Below are 18,566 nucleotides of genomic sequence, written 5' to 3'. Positions count from 1 at the left end.
GAGCCCTTGGCCAGCCAGTGGGTCGGCTAAAAGGAGCAAGTGGTGGGCGGGGGGTAGCCAGCGGGCTGGCGGGGTCTTGGGGCGCAGTGCAAGTGGAGCAGGCTGGTGCCCCTTCTGAGCATGGGCCCGGTTCCATGGCCCCACTGGCACCATTGTAAACCTGGTACTGGAAGGGAGGGATGCATGGACTGTTGGCATTTCATGAGCTGGGATCAGTGACTGGAGTGTGCTCTAATGAGTGGCATGACCACCTCTCTAAAAGAGGAAGTGCTTATTAAAGAAAACAGATACAACTACAGACACAAGCAAACAGGCTTCCACATAGCTTAAATTCCAGCTTTACCTCTTTTGTTTACCAGGCATAATAACCTGCCTGGATCTCTACGCAATACACTGTGACAACTAGTGGCTGAATAACATAACTGCCACCAAATGTATCATTCAAGAGTAGAGCTGGTTGGAAAATGAGATTCTGTCCTGCAAAAAATGTCAGTATTTTGGGGGGAAATATTGTCACAAATTAACAAAAAGACTGTAATCTGTAATAAGTGACCATCTCAATTCCTTCTGTACTGTAGATGTGCCAATAAAAAGTAGTTTGCACTGAAGCTGTATTTCCATAGTCCCGGGATTTGGAATCTCTTAGAGGCCTCTGTCTCTCCGCATGCCATGTGCAGGGGTTTCTGAATTCTGTATTTCATTAGCATATCAAACTTTTGCAAAAAAAATTTGTTTCAGGTCCACGGAAACATTTCATTGGGATAAATTCAAAACCTGGTGATTTCAAGCCTATACATAAAGTCAATTTTGAAACAGAAAAATCAAAACATTTTGTCCCGAAAAAGTCAAAAAGAAAGAGAGGTCCTGACTTTTTCAGAACAAAACAAAACGAAAAGAGCCGTTTTTTCCCTAAATGTAATTCTGTCCAAAATCAACGTACTTTCGCCAAACCATTCACTTTCATCAAATCATTATTCTCCACGGGAAAACTGTTTCAATGAAAGGTTTCAGAGTAACAGCCGTGTTAGTCTGTATTCGCAAAAAGAAAAGGAGTACTTGTGGCACCTTAGAGACTAACCAATTTATTTGAGCATAACCTTTCATGAGCTACAGCTCACTTCATCGGATGCATACTGTGGAAAGTATCAAAGATCTTTTTATACACACAAAGCATGAAAAAATGGGTATTTACCACTATAAAAGGTTTTCTCTCCCGCAACCCCACTCTCCTGCTGGTAATAGCTTATCTAAAGTGATCACTCTCCTTACAATGTGTATGATAATCAAGTTGGGCCATTTCAGACCAGCCCCATTTAAGTGTGTGTGAGTGCGCATGTGCTGGGGAGAGGGGAATGCTGGGGGCAGTCCCCTTCCTAGTTTCGAGGCAGCTGTTGCATTTACTGTTGCCTGTACTGGTTTGTGTCAGGAATCCTGACCTGCAGCAGCCGGTCTCTGGGAGACTAAACGAGCTACCGCCTGTAGTAGGCTACCTGGTCGGCTACCACTGCCTGATTGGCTGGAAGAGCCAGCAGATGGATCTTAAGCCCAGCAGCAGTGCAGAGCAGAGCTGCTCAAAGCACTTGCCCATGGCTGTGTTAGCTCCTGCGTCTGGCTTGTTCCCAGCCCTGCCTCACGTCAGTTAATCAGGTTCTGATCCTTGGCTCCAGCCAAAATCTGGCCTCTGACTCCAGCTCTGACCCTTGGCTTGGACACCTGGGCTCTGACCATGAGGCCTGACTCCTGCTCTGATCACTAGGCATGACCACCCACATCACAGACACTGACAGTTTGAGTGTATCTTTAATATATGACAAATGCAGCTAGAGCCCCAGATAGAAGCTTTTCATGTGCTCTATAAAGCTAAACAAATATCTATTACGTCACGGAAGGGTTGCAGTAAGCAAAACTCATCTCCTCAACAGCTCCCATCGCAAACTGCCTGTTCTCTCTCTCTCTCTCTCTCTCTTTATTTTACCCTCTTGCTTTACAAAGTGTACAAGGGACACGTGGTTCACACAGACCAAAAGGAATTAGGTAAGAAAAGAGAAGCAGAAGTGTTTGGGTGCCGCTGACACTGAAAGTTTCGCAAACTCCGGTCGGAAGCATCACCATCTCAGAAGCCATGTGCATTTCTGTTGCATTTTAAAGAAAAAACGTGAGAAAGGGGTGATAGTTGGGAAGATGCAGCTGCCCTGTGCTGGGGAGATTCTCCTCCTTCCAGGTGAGAGGTTCACCTTCATCCATTCATGCCACTGACTTTACCCAGGAGCCTGATTCACCAGTGGACTCAGATTCCTTTTCTTCCCTTCTCCCTCTGTCTGCTTTAGTAAAGAGAGAATCTAACAGGTATGTGGGGGGTGGCGTGGGGTATATTGTGTAACCTTAGCACTAACTGTTGGTTATTGTGTATATAACACCAGTGGCACCAAAGGAGAGACTCCCTGAGATATACTTCTTATTAGGGTCCTCCGGTGCATTGTATGCTACGTTGTGTAATGCATCATGGGCTGAGAGAGGAGTCCCATGAGGTGCTACTCTGTATCCTCTACCCTTCGTTAGAGTTTTGCTTGGTTTTGTTTTTCAGGCTATTTCTGTGAGCTGACTGCCCCTGGAGAGGTGAGAGGGCCCCTGGGTGGGTTGGTTTCTGTACAGTGTCGGTATCAGGAAGGATTTCAGCAACATCCGAAATACTGGTGCAGAGGAGCAGAATGGAAATCCTGCTCCAAAGATGTTGAGACCGCAGGGTTGGAGGCTGAGGTGAAGTGGGGCAGAGTCGCCATCTGAGACAATCACACCAAGAGCACATTCAGTGTGACCATGGAGAACCTGACCCTGGGAGATGCTGGGACCTACTGGTGTGGGATAAATGTAAAAAATAGACCTGATTTCAATTCTCCTGTCAACGTGACTGTTTTTACCAAACCAAAAGGCAAGTCCATGTTCTGCTCTCCTGGCAAGCTGGGGCCCAAATGTGGATGAAGGGAGCTGGAAGGGGAGCAGTGAGAGAGAGAGAGAGACCAATTTTCTCTGTTAAGACAACAGCCACCTCTGCAGGATAATGGGGTGGATGCTGGAGAAAGTTGGAGGGAGGTGCACTTATTGGGGAAAGAGGCAGAAGATTCCCAGTGCAACTTTCCCACCTCCTATGATGCACCCAGCAGCTCTGGCCTGGTGCTGTCACTCGAAGCTCTGAGGTGTTCCTGCTTCACTGTCTGGCCCCTGGGTGGCTGGAGCTGACAATGGCCCGGGAGCTGGGCATCAGCACACAGCAAATCTGCACCCAGATCCCAGCACAGCCAACTGGGATCCAGGCATGCCTCCAGCCTGTCATCCCCGGGCCCACCTCTTTGGCAGGAAGTGGCCAGGTATAGTGGCCTGAAGATCTTCCCCCACCACACATAGAATCATAGAATATCAGGGTTGGAAGGGACCTCAGGAGGTCATCTAGCCCAACCATTGACCAGGGCCCGCCGCTTCCTGCAGCTCCCATTCGCCAGGAACAGCAAACTGTGGCCACTGGGAGCTGCGGGAGGCCCGTGCCTGCAGACAGTCAACGTCCACAAAATGTCTCACGGCCCACAATCAGCTTACCCTGATGGGCCGCATGCGGCCCATGGGCCGCAGATTGCCCACCACTGTCCTAAGGGGTAGAGACAGCAAAAGATTCTGCTCAATTCAGAGGCAGAAATTTTTCAGATCCACTTCATTGAAGGCAGTGAGCAGATCCAGACTGGAAAATATAAATTTTGTCATGCAGCCACCAGGACATGGACTGTTGTTCTCCTTGCCAGAACAAAAGCTAATCACCAAACCATTGTGATGTCTAAGTTAGTACTCAGGTAGCTAAGAAGCCAATGTACATGGAGCTCTGCACACATCAGCCCACAGGACCTCACGTTCTGTGAGAGGGCCCAGAGAGCGAGCCTTCAAGAGGGACCATTCTCAATAGACTGACTCAGATTTTACTGAATTGCGTCAGAGTGACCTATGCTCTCATTTCCAAAAAAGAGAAACTGCAGAAATGGGGAATCTCTGAATTCACACAGGGAAACTGGCAACAGGAAAACTAAAATAGAAGAATGAGCCACAACTGGACTTTTGCCACATACTGTGCGCGTGTCATTGGTTTCATGCTTTCATTTACCAGTAGCTCATTGATCTGTTCTCCATTGTGGCTTACTACAATTAGAATACGGATGAAGTTCATGTATCTTTCCACTAGAATAAGTAGTTCATAGGAAATAAAGCAACAGGAGCTACAAACACCTATTCTCCACTCACACCAGTGTAAATCCAGAGTGACTCCACTACAAATGAACAGGCCAGATTCTCTCCTGCATTCGAACAGTGCTGCACCCCTCTACCAGAGCAAAGCGGCCCCAAAGTCAGCATATCTGGCCTTCAGAAAGTCACCCCAGCACACAGGAAATCTTGGGTGGTGTAGAGTTGCTGGTGTGACTCTTATGTCAATTTCACTCCTCCCTGTTACAGCTCCCCCCCTGAGATTTTTGTCTTCCACCAGTACCATTTCTATCCACATATTAATCATCCTGGGCTGGATTTCTGCAAACCCCAGGACCCCTAGGCTGTGCGCATCTTCATGCCCCATTTGCATGAGCACTTACACCAACTGTGCACACAAATCACGCCATAGGTTATTTGTAGAGGCACGAATAGCCTGGCAAGTGTAAGTCAGGTGCAACGTTGTACATGTACTTTTGCACATCAATCAGCCCCAGCAGGTGGAGGGATTTTTATTTTTTCTGAGCATGATGAGATTCTAGGACCACCCTGCTGGAAACTGTGCATGGCTATGACATCATTAACGCGCCGCACCTTCCCTCCAACCCAGTCAGACTGCGGTGACGAGTGAATGGATAAAAATACCCAGTTCCTATGGGCAGAGCCGTATTTGTTTATGTTAGGTGTGTACAAATCTATGCACATGCCTCATTGAAAGTCAACATCTTTAGACCCAGGACCGGCTGACCCCTTAGTTCCCATGTCCATGTTCCCAGGCTGTAACTCCATTTCTTCATTTTTATTTGTTGTCTTGTTCTCTGGAAGACCTGAGAGTCCATCTGTTGTGCCTGTAACTGCAGAACTGGAAATGTTCAAATAAGTGGTGAGGAAGAGTGGAACTGATAGTGGGTGGGTGAGATTCTGTGGCCTGCATTGTGCAGGAGGTCAGACTAGATGGTCATAATGGTCCCTTCTGACCTTAATATCTATGAATCTATGAAAGTGTCTTTATTACACTGGATATAAGCAAATTCATTGCCTTTAAAATCTCTTGCTCTGGGTCACTTGCAGCTTTTATTCATCCTCAGCAGGTGAGGAGATCCCATGACAAGAGGTGCTTATTTCCACCCCAGCTGCCTTCCCAATAGCTACATTGTCAATTTGACTAAGATATGAAGCCCTTGGTGTATCTCCTTGCGCTGAACTCAGCTCATCTTTGTTTCAGGCGGTTGGGAACAATGCAGCAGGCGGCAGCCCAGAGTATGCGGTTATAGATTCTCCTGCAGCCACTGACCAAACAGGATTTTACAGCAATGTTGAGACCCTTCCTAACTCTGACTGAAATTATGCGGAAATCCAGCCCCACTGTCAGGTAGGATGAAACTGCAACACCTGTCATGAGGAGCTCAGGGCTGCAGCTAAGTCAAGATCACCCACTCAGGGCTCAGCTGGAAACACTTAACAAGGCAGGGAACTCCCCTCCCTGCCAGCTCTGCAGACTTAAGTTAAACTTGACTTGTTTAAAACTGGACTCAAGACTGCAGCCCTTAGTCAGACAAATAGTCCCAAGCACTTCAATGGGGCTACCTGCATGAGTGAGAGTTGCAGGGTAGACCCACAGCATAGGAAGCAATCTGGTGTTGGGATCTGGGTGACCGAGTCAGTTTTTCTAGAAGAAAGTCTCTTCCCCCTTCTCTCTACTAGAGCCACTCCACACACCACAGAGCCTCCTGCACCTCCCTTCACTTTCTCAGAACAGGGACCAATAGCAGAAACACGAACAATTCTTTTGCGTGCTGTGCAGCCCAACGCCAAGTGACCAGACAAACACGTCCCCTTTGAGAAGCCCCCCAACTAACCCCAGCCAGGCGAGTTTCTAGTTTCCTCAGTGTTCCAGGAGGGAAGCTGGCCTTTTCCCTAGACACCAGCTCAGGAGAGGAGCCACAGAGCTCATTTCACAAGGCCCGGACCTCAGAGCCCTGACTGAGAACAAAGCACCTAGGGCCCAGATCAGCCTAGTGCAGGGGGGCAGCAACCTGCGGCATGCAAGCTGATTTTTAGTGGCACTCTGCTGCCAGCTGGTGTCCCAGCCACCGGCCCAGCTCAGCCGGCCTGGGGTTCTGTCCGCCGGCCCCTGCCAGCCATGTTCCCAGCTGCCAGCAGGGCCAGTGGCCAGGACCCCAGACCGGCAGCGCGGGCAGCAGACGGAACCCCAGACCGGCAGCGCGCTGAGCCACTCAGCCCGCTGCCGGTCTCAGGTTTCATCTGCCGGCGCCTGCCAGCCGGGGTCCCAGCCACCGGCCCCGCTCAGCCCGCTGCCGGTCTCAGGTTTCATCTGCTGGCGCCTGCCAGCTGGGGTCCCAGCCACTTGATCCAAGCTGCTTGATCCCTACCTGGCAACATGTGAAGCAACAGGGTTTAGAAGCCAATCTGACCTGTACAAACTCCGCCAGCTGTTGTAGGCAGAGGACTTACGGACACACTCAGCCTGGACCTGGAGTCTGTTGGTTTGTCTGATGGACAGGTGGCCTGATGGAACTAAACAGTTGCTGTTATCTTGTGAGGAGTGAGTTCAAAGAGCCACTGGCTGGGCTTACGGACAATGAAACTCCCCAGGATCTGGTCAGCAGGACAAGAGAGAAACCATGGCTCTGTGGTTAAAGAGTTGTCAGATGTTTTCCGTTTCACAAGAGTTTTAAACCTTTCGTTTACAAAATTCTCATTGAAGTGGCAAAATCTAAAATCCAGAACATGAATTTTGAGCATAATTGGGTTTGTTCCTGGCCTGATGAAACATGTACCCATTTTGCAAGAAATCTAAGACACTCTGGGCTCTGTCCTTTGGCCACATTGTTGCTCCTCAAATGCTAATTGCCCAAAGATCAGTTATGCAGAGGGGGCATTTGCCTACAGAGTATTTTGTAACTTTCTAGTCATAACTACCTCGACAGGAGAGCCCCTCCTGTTGGTGATAGGTCGTGTCTACACTGAAGCACTACAGGGGCACAGCTGCACCGGTGCCGTTGTAGCCTTTCAAGTGTAGACAAGCCCCCAATCACTATCTCCAACCCCAAAACTTTAACAAGCACCTAGCTGTGTTAAGGCAAAAGGAACTTGTCAAGTGCATGGGCCATGTGACAGTCAGAGGAGCTGAGCTCTTGAAATAAACGCATATGAGGTCACTGGTAAGGTTTTGCATTAGGGTGCAAGTTTGATGACATTGGGTACACAGTGCTTTTGGTTGTTTAGAAACGGAAGTGGAAGCCTGAAAGGCTGAAATGCGTAACTCCCAGCTCTACAGCAATACAAACATGGACAGGAATGCCAAAGTCTTTCCTCTTAGCTTTTTATTTCCATGTGTTAACAGTTTTGGATGGAGGCATGTGTTGGGGTGTAACCTTGGCTGCCACTGTTCTTGCTAATTGTGTCTAGCTCTGCCATACCAAGAGGGCTCAGTAGAGATCAGGGCCCAGTTGTGCTGGGAGCTGTACAAATACCAAATAAGAGACTGCCCCTGCTGTGAACTGTTTCCAGTCTAAATAGGGACAAGAGACATGACAGTTGGGGGTAGGACAAAGTGGAGCTGGTCAGAAAACAGACATTTTTGCCTATGAGAAATTAAAAAAAAAAAAAATCTTTGTTCAAAATTTCAGCTGAAAATTTTCAGGTTTTCCTAGAAGTTTTGAACTTATTAAAAACAAGAATTTTCATTTTGAATCGTCTTTTTTATTTGACTTAAAGTATTGTTTCACTTCAGTTTCCCCCCAAAAAAGCCTGACGCAAGCAATCCACGTCAAAACAAAACTAACATTTTCATTTCATTTTGAAATGTTGATTCAAAAAATAAAATAAAACATCATCTCAAATTTGCCTGCAGGAAGGCACACACCTTTCACTGGAATTTTCCCACAAAGCTTTCTGTTTCAATTACACATTGTTCAGCAGCAGGAAAGCTTTCCACACTAAACCTTTCAACCAGATCTAAGAACAAAGTTAAAACGTTAAGTGGCATGTGGTGCCACTGGGTGGGTCCATTTTTTGCGGCTGTTATTGCTGAGGGGATCCATTTTCTGTAAGGTTAGGCTGGGTCACTGGGCAGCAGGGAGTTGGTTTACAGGCTGCCCAGGATCTGCCAAATAAGAGAAGGCTGGGAATATTGGAGTGTTTAAAATGAAGGGTTTGATGGTGGAGATCCACACACATTTCAGGACCTCCTTGCGACTGCAGCTGCCATTTTCCGCCAGGCCCTGCTGTAATCGGTCATGATGAAAGTATCACCAGACAAAAACAGGAACCCAGCGACCACAGTAATCAAACCACCGTGCGCTGAGTAAGACACCAGCCACTTCCCCCTTAGTCCTTCCCGAGGGAAGTGAGTTAGCGTACATAAGAGGAACCTTGCAGCGAAAGAACTAGTTAGAGAGTCTGTTTCATTGCAAACGCCTACAGGAGAAACCCGGACCCAGTGCTGCCTAGGAATACAAAGGAAGGATTTTCCTGGAGAGAGACTCACCTGGAACCGACGTCCCACCAGGCTGCGGGGAGAGGCAGAGCAATGAGGCTTTTCCCCATTCTGGGTTGGATGCTTTTCCCAGGTAAGGCAGCAGTGAGCTGCGTATGCACCCGCAGGAACAGCCGGTGTTGTGGCTCCTGGGACCCGTCGCGCACCCACACGTGTGTGTGTGTGGTGTCGGGGAGCGGCTGCTGAGGAGGGATTCCAGGAACGGTCCCTGGGCCTGCAGGAGCCGCAGTGCGCCGCTCCCGGAGACTGGGATTTTGTGCCTTTGCCAAAGTACCTGCCTCTCGGTCGGGGCGTGTGTCATTTGAACGGCTCCTCGCGGTTTGTGCCGCTGCCCGATCAATAGGAGCTTTTTTTTGCGGAGATCCCTGTTGGCAAAGCTACGGCAGGTTGGTGCTTTACATGTGTAAGTTACCAAAAACTCCCCAGCCCAGAAGGGGACAACGGGACTGTCCCAGTCTCTCTCTCTCTGTGCCCACGAAGTCTGTGTAAGGTTACACTTGCTCCCACATTTTTCCCGTGATGCTCTGTCGGGGGGGTTACGGGGTGTCCAGACTTACAGCAGCCCCTAGGACGCGGCCAACACGTTTTCTGAGCGCCAGCCACCCTCTGCGCTTCCTGGCAGGGCGGAGACGTCTCCCTGCCCCCGGCTCAGGGATTAGGGGAGGGGAAACTCCCCCGGGGTGGGTGTCTCTCCCCCGGAGTTAGGGATGACGGAGCCAGTACAAAGGAAGGGGACCAGGGATCGCGCTGACCCAGTTTCCCCTCATGGGCTCTGAGCGGAGCGGGGTGTTAACGGCAACCTGCCCCTTTCTGGGGGGGCTGGGGGTGGAGTCCTTGTTTGGGGGGGCTACAGCCCAGCAGGCCATGGGGCGCGGCCCTCCCTCTCCCAGCGTGGCCTGGCTCGGGTCACACGGGTCAGGGGCTCGCAGCATTCCCCGGGGCGCTGGGGGCATTTTGTGTTTCTTCCGACGGAAACGACGCCCCGGCTCTCGTCTCTGTCTCCCGCAGGCTGCTGGGCGGTGACGGGCCCCGGGGCAGTGGACGGGCCCCTGGGCGGGTCGGTGGCTGTGCGGTGCCGGTACTCGAGCGGCTCTGAGAAGTATCCGAAGTTCTGGTGCCGGAAAGGAGGATTTTGGGAAGGAGGAAGGTGGCGCTGTTCCAACGGGCTTTTCATCGTGGAGACCAGTGGGTCGGAGGCCGAGGTGAGGCGGGGCAGAGTCTCCATCCGGGACAATCACACCGAGCTCGCCTTCACCGTGACCGTGGAGAACCTGACCCGGGCAGACGCCGGCATGTACCACTGCGGGGTCGGGAGGGAATGGCTTTATGATCCTAGGGCCACCGTGGAACTCACCGTCTCCCCAGGTAAATCCCGGCGCCGCTCTTCAAGGTGAGGCGGGAGCGCGGGGCCCGCAGCCAGGCAGGCCGGTGTCCGGCGCTCCGGACACACGAAGCCTTTGGGCTCTGCGGGGCCGCAGCACGAGGCGAGGGTGGGGGGGCACCGGGGTGTCCGTCAAGGCGCTGCCCCGGAGAGTCGATTTTAGATCCGTGCCAGTTTCCTAGGGCCCCGCCCAGCGCTCGCCCCAGGGAACACGGTGCGCGCCCCTCACCGAGGCCCGCCGGCAGCGCCTGTAAATAACATGGCAGGGCAGTTTCTTCCTGCCTTGGTTCGTGTCCCGCCCCGCGTGGGGAGGGGCGTTTGCACGGGGGAAGGGGCTCTGCTTTCACCCTGGGCCGTTCTCATCCTAGTTTGTGTGTGTCCAGCCCTCGTCTGGACCCTGCTGAGTCGTGTTTGCTCACTGACCTCCCAGTTACTCGCTCGGCTTTAAGGGTCGGAGGGCCTTGATGGTGAGGCTGTTAGTGCCTTGTGGGACTCCTCCTGAACTGGGAGAGGACAGGAGCTGGCTGCAGTGGGGTCTGGGTATCACTGTGGCTGACAGGAATGGGGAAGTTCCAAGTGAATAAAAGACTAGCAGTGTCAACCTGTGGAACTCCTCAACACATGATGTGGTGAAGGTCAACACTATAACAGGGTTAAAAAAATAATTAGATAAGTTCATGGAGAACAGGTCCATCAATGGCTATTAGCCAGGATGGGCATGGATACAACCCCATGCTCTGGATGTCCCTAGCCTCTACTTGCCAGAAGCTGGAAATGGGCGACAGGGGATGGATCACTTGATGATGACCTGTTCTGTTCATTCCCTCTGAAGCACCAGACATTGGTCACTGTCAGAAGACAGGATACTGGGCTAGATGGACCATTGATCTGACCCCTATGGCCGTTCTTATGTTCTTAGGAGAGGGCTGGTGTTTTGTGGGGACCAGCCCCCCAGCTTTATGCTCTACCCCATTGGTTAAGGGGAAAAATAAATATTGGCCCTGCCCTTTAGTTCCCCGCCCCCCCACCCCAAATACACAAATCTCACCTTCATAAAGAATTCCCATTAGTGGAATCCAATTCCAGACATGAAATCTTCATGGATTGACTTGTGATCTTTGATACCCTCAGGTTGCACCCCCTCAGTGCAGACAGTGCGCCCAGAAATGAGCGTAGCAAGGTGGCATTGTTTCCCTACTGTGGCAGGGAAATCAGTAACCAGTGTCTTCCAGGCAGAAGGACTCTGCCCTGATTCAGCATCTGGACGCAGAGACTCCTCACTGCACTTAAACCAGATAAAGGGCATGCGCGAAAAACAGAGACTGTTTACACATTTGCTAAAAAGCTGTCGATGCTGGCAGCTTTCACCATCTGAAGCCCTGTTCCCCGGCTTCTTTCATCTTGCAGCCGCGGCTGTGGGGTACCAGCCAGAGAGAGAGGGGCAAAGAGAACAGCGAGGGTGGGTGTACTCTGTTGCTGTAATGTTAGTTCAGCAAAGCATGGTCTGGCCAGAAGTGAAGAATCTGTGGCTAAAATTCGGTGCTCAACCTCTTGGTGGCACACCCCAGGGGGAGGGGGGCAAAGATGGCTTTAAGTTGCCCTGGCATCTTTCCAGTTCTGAGCTGTCACATAAACTAGGTAGAGGAGTGGCTGCTGTAATTTCCCACAACCTGTCCCCATGGGCTCCCATGTACTACTCTGCATCCCCCAGCAGCAGAGAGTTTCTATGGCCCTAAGTGACAGAGAGAGACATGCCCCCCCTCCGCCCCCACCTCCAGCCTGGCATTCCCCATGCCAATGTTTTCAGTGGTGGGAGGCAGAACAGGGCCACTTGTTGCAGCCTGATGCAGTTCTTATGCTGGGGCAATTCTGCCTTGGTGACTGCAGGGCTTTCATGGCTCCTCCACTCCATCGGAGCAGCCTGCGGGGGCCTCAGCAGAGTGGAGAATCCCTCCCCTGTGCCTCTTGAAACCTAAACCTCTTTTTTAGGAACAAGAATGTTTAGTGCCATTGAGAAAACGGCATTTCATCCCATGGAATCTGATTTACTGAGTCTGTTTTTATCCACAGCTAATTATTCCCCAACCTCAAGAGAAACGTCATCATCAGCGACAGTGCAACCAACTGCTTCTTCCCCCTCAATATCTACTTCCCTCGGGACAAATGCTGAGAAAGGGATATCCAGCTTCTATCCAGGGATATCCACTAACCATGACACCACTGCCTCGGAGTGAGTATCAATGCTCCAGCCAGGGTCGCTTTTATGGGTGCGTCCACACTACAGCTGGGTGCGAGCTCCCAGCCTGGGTACCCAGACTTGCGATAGTGGGACTTGCGATAATGTGCTGAAAATAGCTGTGCGGACTTTGGCGCCTGGGCTCTCACACTCACACCTACCCCTAGGCGTGATGACAGCCCAGACCACAAAGTCTAGGCAACAGCTACTTTTAGCACACTAGGGTCAGCTCCCACTACACCAGGAGGTCTGCGCAGGCTGGAAGGATCCCTCCCAGCTGCAGAGTAAACATACCCTATGGGCTGCCAGCCTCACTGGAATCAGTGCAACGTCAGGGGGTATATAAAACGCAATAGTGAACTGTGAAGGAAGACAAGGGGGTATATACCCCCTGATGTCGCACTGATTCCTTGCTCCTGTGCTTAAAATTATGCATGTTCTTAGCTCTATCAGGTCACGTCTGATTACATCCCTCCCCCATTAAACCACTAAGACGCGCCCGTGCCTGCTGAGAAAGCCATGTGGTCATACTGCTGTAACCGTCCCCCTTCCTCATTCATTTCCCTCCTGACAGCTAGTTTCTCCCACTTCCCGCACCAGATCTGAGAGTCTGCCCCTGCAAGCACTAGGCACATGAGCCATCTGAGTCACATGACTAGTCCCACGGACATCTACATCCTGGTCTATACCATCTATTCCTGACAAGGAGAGTCCGCAAAGGGTGCAGCCGAGTCAGCGCTGAACAAGCTCCAACTGTAGACAAACTGCAAGATCTAGAGCTAAAATATTTCAAAATAAGAAATTTTAAAATCGAACGATCTTTTCCCCGTATATTTTGTTCACTTTTTGAGCTCTGTGCATCTTCCAGAATGAAAGCCAACTGGTCAGTTTCACTTTTGCGTCTAATTAGTTCCACTCCAGCCCATGTACTGACTAGTATAATCCTGCCAGGTTTGGGTTGCCAGATGCCAGCGCTGCAAGTGGCATCCTTACTTATTTACACTGGAATTTAAAACAAGGCATGGAAACATCTCTGTTAGTCTAAGGTTTTTGTAAATGTTTTGACAACATCTAAATTTGGGGCCAAATTTGAGCTGACACTGTTCCTTTCAACAAAATAAGATTTCTATCCGCTAAAATTAAAAGTGGATTAAAACTACAGAATCCCGGGCACCAGGAAAAAATCTAAAAGGAAACCAAAATGTCTAAGGCCCTTATCCTGCAAACCCTTCCACGTGCTTGCTTAACTTTAAGCATGTTTAGAACGTTAAGTATTTGCTTAAAATGTTTGTAGGACTGGAGCTGAAAATACCAAAGAATTAACAAAAAAGTCACCACAAGTTAGTTTTAAAGCACATATTTATCAGCTATACTAGAGAGGCTGTTGGTCATTTCTGCTCATCTCAAAGACAAGACTAAAAAAAGGGACAAATGAAGTTAGTTAAGTAGCTGGCTATGCATATTCTCATGCAGTGTGAGACAGTGTTCAGATAAAATCCTATGCATGATAAATGAGCCGGGGGGGACGGCGTGGAAATCACCAGATTAACGCAGCTGTGGACATCCTTAAACTTGCCCCACCCAGCATCAGCTACACATTTGTGTCAGCTGGGCAGGAGGAGTTGGCTGGGTGTGACCAACCCACCTAAGGGAATCCAGACAAAGTTTCACCCTCAAAAGTTTCTGTGACCTTGGCAGACAACAAGGGGGGGGGCGGTAATATTATCTACGAATAAAGGTGCTGTTACAGCTAGAGCAGGTTTAAAATAAAAGTGACATTTATTTCCTCCAGTGCACCAGGCCCTGGCCTGTGTCTCGCTCCCCCACATGCACAAGGCACAGACCATGCCTGCTACATCAGACTCTTCCTACAGACTGCACGATCTTGCTGGCTACTCACATTTGTATTTGATACAGGTGCCATTTTAGAGGTGACCTGAGTTAGATTTAGCCCGGACTAGGATATTAATCTGCTGGACCCCGTGGGCCTGGTGCACGACAAACAGTTGCTCCTGGCTGAATTAGCAGTTGAGGGAGAAAGTGTGAAAACAGACATTCTCTCTTTTTCCAGCAGGTCCCAAGACTCAGACATCCTCTTCTACGTCCTGATACCATGCGTCCTGCTGGTTCTCATTTTGTTGCTGCTCGCTGCTGTGATGTTGGTAAGACTGTCCAAGAAGAGGAAAAAAGGTAAGTGAAATCCTGCACGTGTCCTCAAATGAGTCATGTTTCTGATCCTCGCTGCTTCTCTCCTTCCCTCCCTCTTCCCCAAATGGGAAAGTCCAGAACTCCACAAAGCACAGGGGCTGGAAATACGGGCACTGCCGCACCCCGTGGCTTGAAGTGGTTTCCATCATATACAGGGTTTACAGTTTGGTTCAGTGGCTCTCAGCACCCACGATACGCATTGTTTCAGCGCCCCTGCCACCAAGTGACTTCTGTGCTTATTGCACCCTGCTGAGCTCGACAGAGCATGTCTGAAATGCATGAGAGACCCGTGTGCAACATTGTCCAAAACTGCAAATAACTCTGGTTATGGTGTTTGTTCTACATCTCTGTTGGAGCTGGGCAAAGTTTTACCACCAAAATTATTTTTCAGTGAAAAATACAGACTCAGCAACACCAAAACGTTTTGCCAAGTCCTGTCGAATTGTTTCGGGGGGAAAAAAAACAATCCTACACATCCAAAAAAACCTGATCTATTTCATATTAAAATGTCAAAAGTAAATATTTGGGTTTTTCAATTTGAAACAAATTCTTGTTTCAAAAATTATGTAAAAACCAATCAAATGTTGAAAATGGTCACAACTGAAGAGAAACATTTCAATTTTATCTAAACAAAACGTTTCATTTAACCTGGGGGGAAAAAAGTGATTTCAATGTTTTGAAGTTGCCAGCTCCCCTCTATCCGTTATTTGCCCAGCTCTAAACTGCATACAGACACACACACACCCCTCATGCTATGTTGCTGATTACTCCATCACTGAAATCAGTGGGACTACCTGTGGAGTAAAGGTGCTACCCTAAGTAAGGATATCAGAGTCTGACCCTAAACACCAAGGTCTCCTTCCTTTTCACTCGCTGTGTCACTACATGGCTTGAGAGCTCAGGTGAGCTCTGATCAGTCCAGGATCTGGCGGTGTGTGGATAGCGATGGATCATTTCAGGGTCAGTCAGTTCCACAGGATCTGCTGATACTAAAAACATTACAGCACTCTACGCTGATTGCCTCAGACAATGGAGCGCAGCTGTTGTAAGCTGTGGCTTTTTGGACCATTCCTGTCGAAGAGACCATTTTCCTGTGGGAGCTTTTGCTAGCACCGAAGGATCTTTTCAACTTTGGTTGTATTGAGTGGATGGATTTATGCTGACGTGCCCCTGTTTGGTTTGGTTCAGCAGGCCAGGTCCGCACTGAGTCTAAAGAGAAGCTGGAGTTTGGTTCAGAGGGCTGTATTGTGCAGGTGATGGAAAGCGGTCACTGACTGGTGCAGTTGGCCGGATCTCAGTTAGCACCTAAAGAATAGACCCATTTCCTTTTGGATCAGTGGCAGGGCAGCAGGGAGGTAACCTAGACTCAATGGCTGGATTTACTGGGGCACTGCAGTTTTGATACATTTCTGGTCTTCTGAGCTCAGTGTGTGTGTCCCCTGAAAAACAGTTACAGGTCAGCCCTGCAACTTAGAACGGCAAAGCTGTGAGAGCCGCAGTTACCCCCTTACCTGTTGCTGTAACTTGGCTCTAATTCAATCTCTTTTCTGTCTCATCCAGCTCTTTCAGGAGCATCTGTGCAGAAGGACAAGAAAATCAACCTGTCAAATTTGGTAAGGCAAATCATAATATGTCCTGGTAACATCACCTCTTAAATTCTGTCCTAGGGAGGTGTAATATCACTGGTGTGGGGGAGGGGAGAAATAAAGCAATTAATGGCCTGCGGATACTCAAACTTTTAAATTAATTTACTTCAACCCTGTTCGTGTCCCTATAGCATTTGCTTTCTGCAAGTACCCTAGGGATCAAGTTTTCCACCCGCAGGAACATTTGACTAAATGGGGAATTTAAAGCAAATATTGCACAATATTCACAGAAAAGCACATTTTGAATTTGGAAGCATGAGTATTCACCAGGGGAATCATGCTTGCCAAATTGAGGAGTAGAATTGTACCATGTGACCCATTTATCCAATCATAACAGCTCAAACTTTTAAACTTGCAACAAATTGCTCATGAATAAATTACAGACCAAGAATTTTTCACAGAAGTTGTTCATCAAATAATTTCCAATAATGAACTTGGGGGGAAAAAAACAAACAAAAAAACCCCCCAAAATACCCAACCCTGATTAGTTCTTGGAAGACAGGCCAAGCTAGCGAAATAAATGCCTCAGTAGAAACTTTTGACCAAGCCTCTCATGGTCCTTCAACCCCCTAAAGCAGTGATGAGCAACCTGCAGGCCACATGCAGCCCATTAGGGTAAACTGATTGTGGGCCGCGAGAAATTTTGCGGACTTTGACCGGGGCCCGCCGCTTCCCGCAGCTCCCATTGGCCGGGAACGGCAAACTGTGGCCACTGGAAGCTGCGGGAGGCCCGTGCCTGCAGACAGTCAACGTCCACAAAATGTCTCACAGCCCACAATCAGCTTACCCTGATGGGCCGCAGATTGCCCACCACTGTCCTAAGGGGTAGAGACAGCAAAAGATTCTGCTTAATTCAGAGGCAGAAATTTTTCAGATCCACTTCAGTGCAGGCAGTGAGCAGATCCAGACTGAAAAAATATAAATTTTGTCATGCAGCCACCAGGACATGGACTGTTTTTCTCCTTGCCAGAACAAAAGCCAATCACCAAACCATTGTGATGTCTAAGTTAGTACTCAGGTAGCTAAGAAGCCCATGTACATGGGGCTCTGCACACATCAGCCCACAGGACCTCACGTTCTATGAGAGGGCCCAGAGAGCGAGCCTTCAGGAGGGACCATTCTCAATAGACTGACTCAGATTTTACTGAATTGCATCAGAGTGACCTATGCTCTCATTTCCAAAAAAGAGAAACTGCAGAAATGAGGAATCTCTGAATTCACACAGGGAAACTGGCAACAGGAAAACTAAAATAGAAGAATGAGCCACAACTGGACTTTTGCCACGTACTGTGCGCGTGTCATTGGTTTCATGCTTTCATTTACCAGTAGCTCATTGATCTGTTCTCCATTGTGGCTTACTACAATTAGAATACGGATGAAGTTCATGTACCTTTCCACTAGAATAAGTAGTTCATGGGAAATAAAGCAACAGGAGCTACAAACACCTATTCTCCACTCACACCAGTGTAAATCCAGAGTGACTCCACTACAAATGAACAGGCCAGATTCTCTCCTGCATTCAAACAGTGCTGCACCCCTCTACCAGAGCAAAGCGGCCCCAAAGTCAGCATATCTGGCCTTCAGAAAGTCACCCCAGCACACAGGAAATCTTGGGTGGTGTAGAGTTGCTGGTGTGACTCTTATGTCTCCTCCCTGTTACAGCTCCCCTTGAGATTTTTGTCTTTCACCAGTACCATTTCTATCCACATATTAATCATCCTGGGCTGGATTTCTGCAAACCCCAGGACCCCTAGGCCGTGCACATCTTCATGCCCCATTTGCATGAGCACTTACACCAACTGTGCACACAAATCATGCCATAGATTATTTGTAGAGGCACGAATAGCCTGGCAAGTGTAAGTCAGGTGCAACGTTCTACATGTACTTTTGCACATCAATCAGCCCCAGCAGGTGGAGGGATTTTTATTTTTTCTGAGCATGATGAGATTCTAGGACCACCCTGCTGGAAAATGTGCATGGCTATGACATCATTAACGGGCCGCACCTTCCCTCCAACCCAGTCAGACTGCGGTGACGAGTGAATGGATAAAAATACCCACTTCCTATGGGCAGAGCCGTATTTGTTTATGTTAGGTGTGTACAAATCTATGCACATGCCTCATTGAAAGTCAACATCTTTAGACCCAGGACTGGCTGACCCCTTAGTTCCCATGTCCATGTTCCCAGGCTGTAACTCCATTTCTTCATTTTCATTTGTTGTCTTGTTGTCTGGAAGACCTGAGAGTCCATCTGTTGTGCCTGTAACTGCAGAACTGGAAATACTGAAATAAGTGGTGAGGAAGAGCAGAACTGATAGTGGGTGGGTGAGAT

The 18,566-nt window shown here is 49.2% G+C and overlaps 1 protein-coding gene and 1 long non-coding RNA gene across 4 annotated transcripts in view; one reads left to right on the top strand and one right to left on the bottom strand.

The window, feature by feature from the left end:
* The first annotated feature begins 6,596 nt into the window (after window positions 1–6,596).
* Window positions 6,597–18,566, top strand: part of LOC102930178 (CMRF35-like molecule 6) — a 15,055-nt gene continuing 3,085 nt past the window's right edge. Inside the window, exons 1-5 of one of the 3 annotated variants that reach the window (XM_043527668.1) lie at window positions 6,597–8,837; window positions 9,773–10,129; window positions 12,216–12,375; window positions 14,456–14,571; window positions 16,150–16,202. In XM_043527668.1, the coding sequence (XP_043383603.1) occupies window positions 8,798–8,837; window positions 9,773–10,129; window positions 12,216–12,375; window positions 14,456–14,571; window positions 16,150–16,202 (726 nt within the window). In that variant the 5' untranslated portion in view covers window positions 6,597–8,797. Of the gene's footprint in view, window positions 8,838–9,772; window positions 10,130–12,215; window positions 12,376–14,452; window positions 14,572–16,149; window positions 16,203–18,566 lie in introns of all 3 variants that reach the window. The other 2 variants (XM_043527667.1, XM_037913652.1) reach the window with 2 other exon arrangements.
* LOC119567512 overlaps window positions 14,473–18,566 on the bottom strand; it is an 8,037-nt gene continuing 3,943 nt past the window's right edge. The window contains exons 2-3 of the long non-coding RNA XR_005227553.2: window positions 16,101–16,164; window positions 14,473–14,549 (exon numbers count right to left, since the gene is read on the bottom strand). This is a non-coding gene — a long non-coding RNA (uncharacterized LOC119567512). The remainder of the gene's footprint in view (window positions 14,550–16,100; window positions 16,165–18,566) is intronic.

Source organism: Chelonia mydas, chromosome 14, assembly GCF_015237465.2.
Source record: "Chelonia mydas isolate rCheMyd1 chromosome 14, rCheMyd1.pri.v2, whole genome shotgun sequence".
In the NCBI taxonomy this organism is placed as follows: Eukaryota; Metazoa; Chordata; order Testudines; family Cheloniidae; genus Chelonia; species Chelonia mydas.
This window is presented reverse-complemented; position numbering and strand designations above follow the sequence as displayed.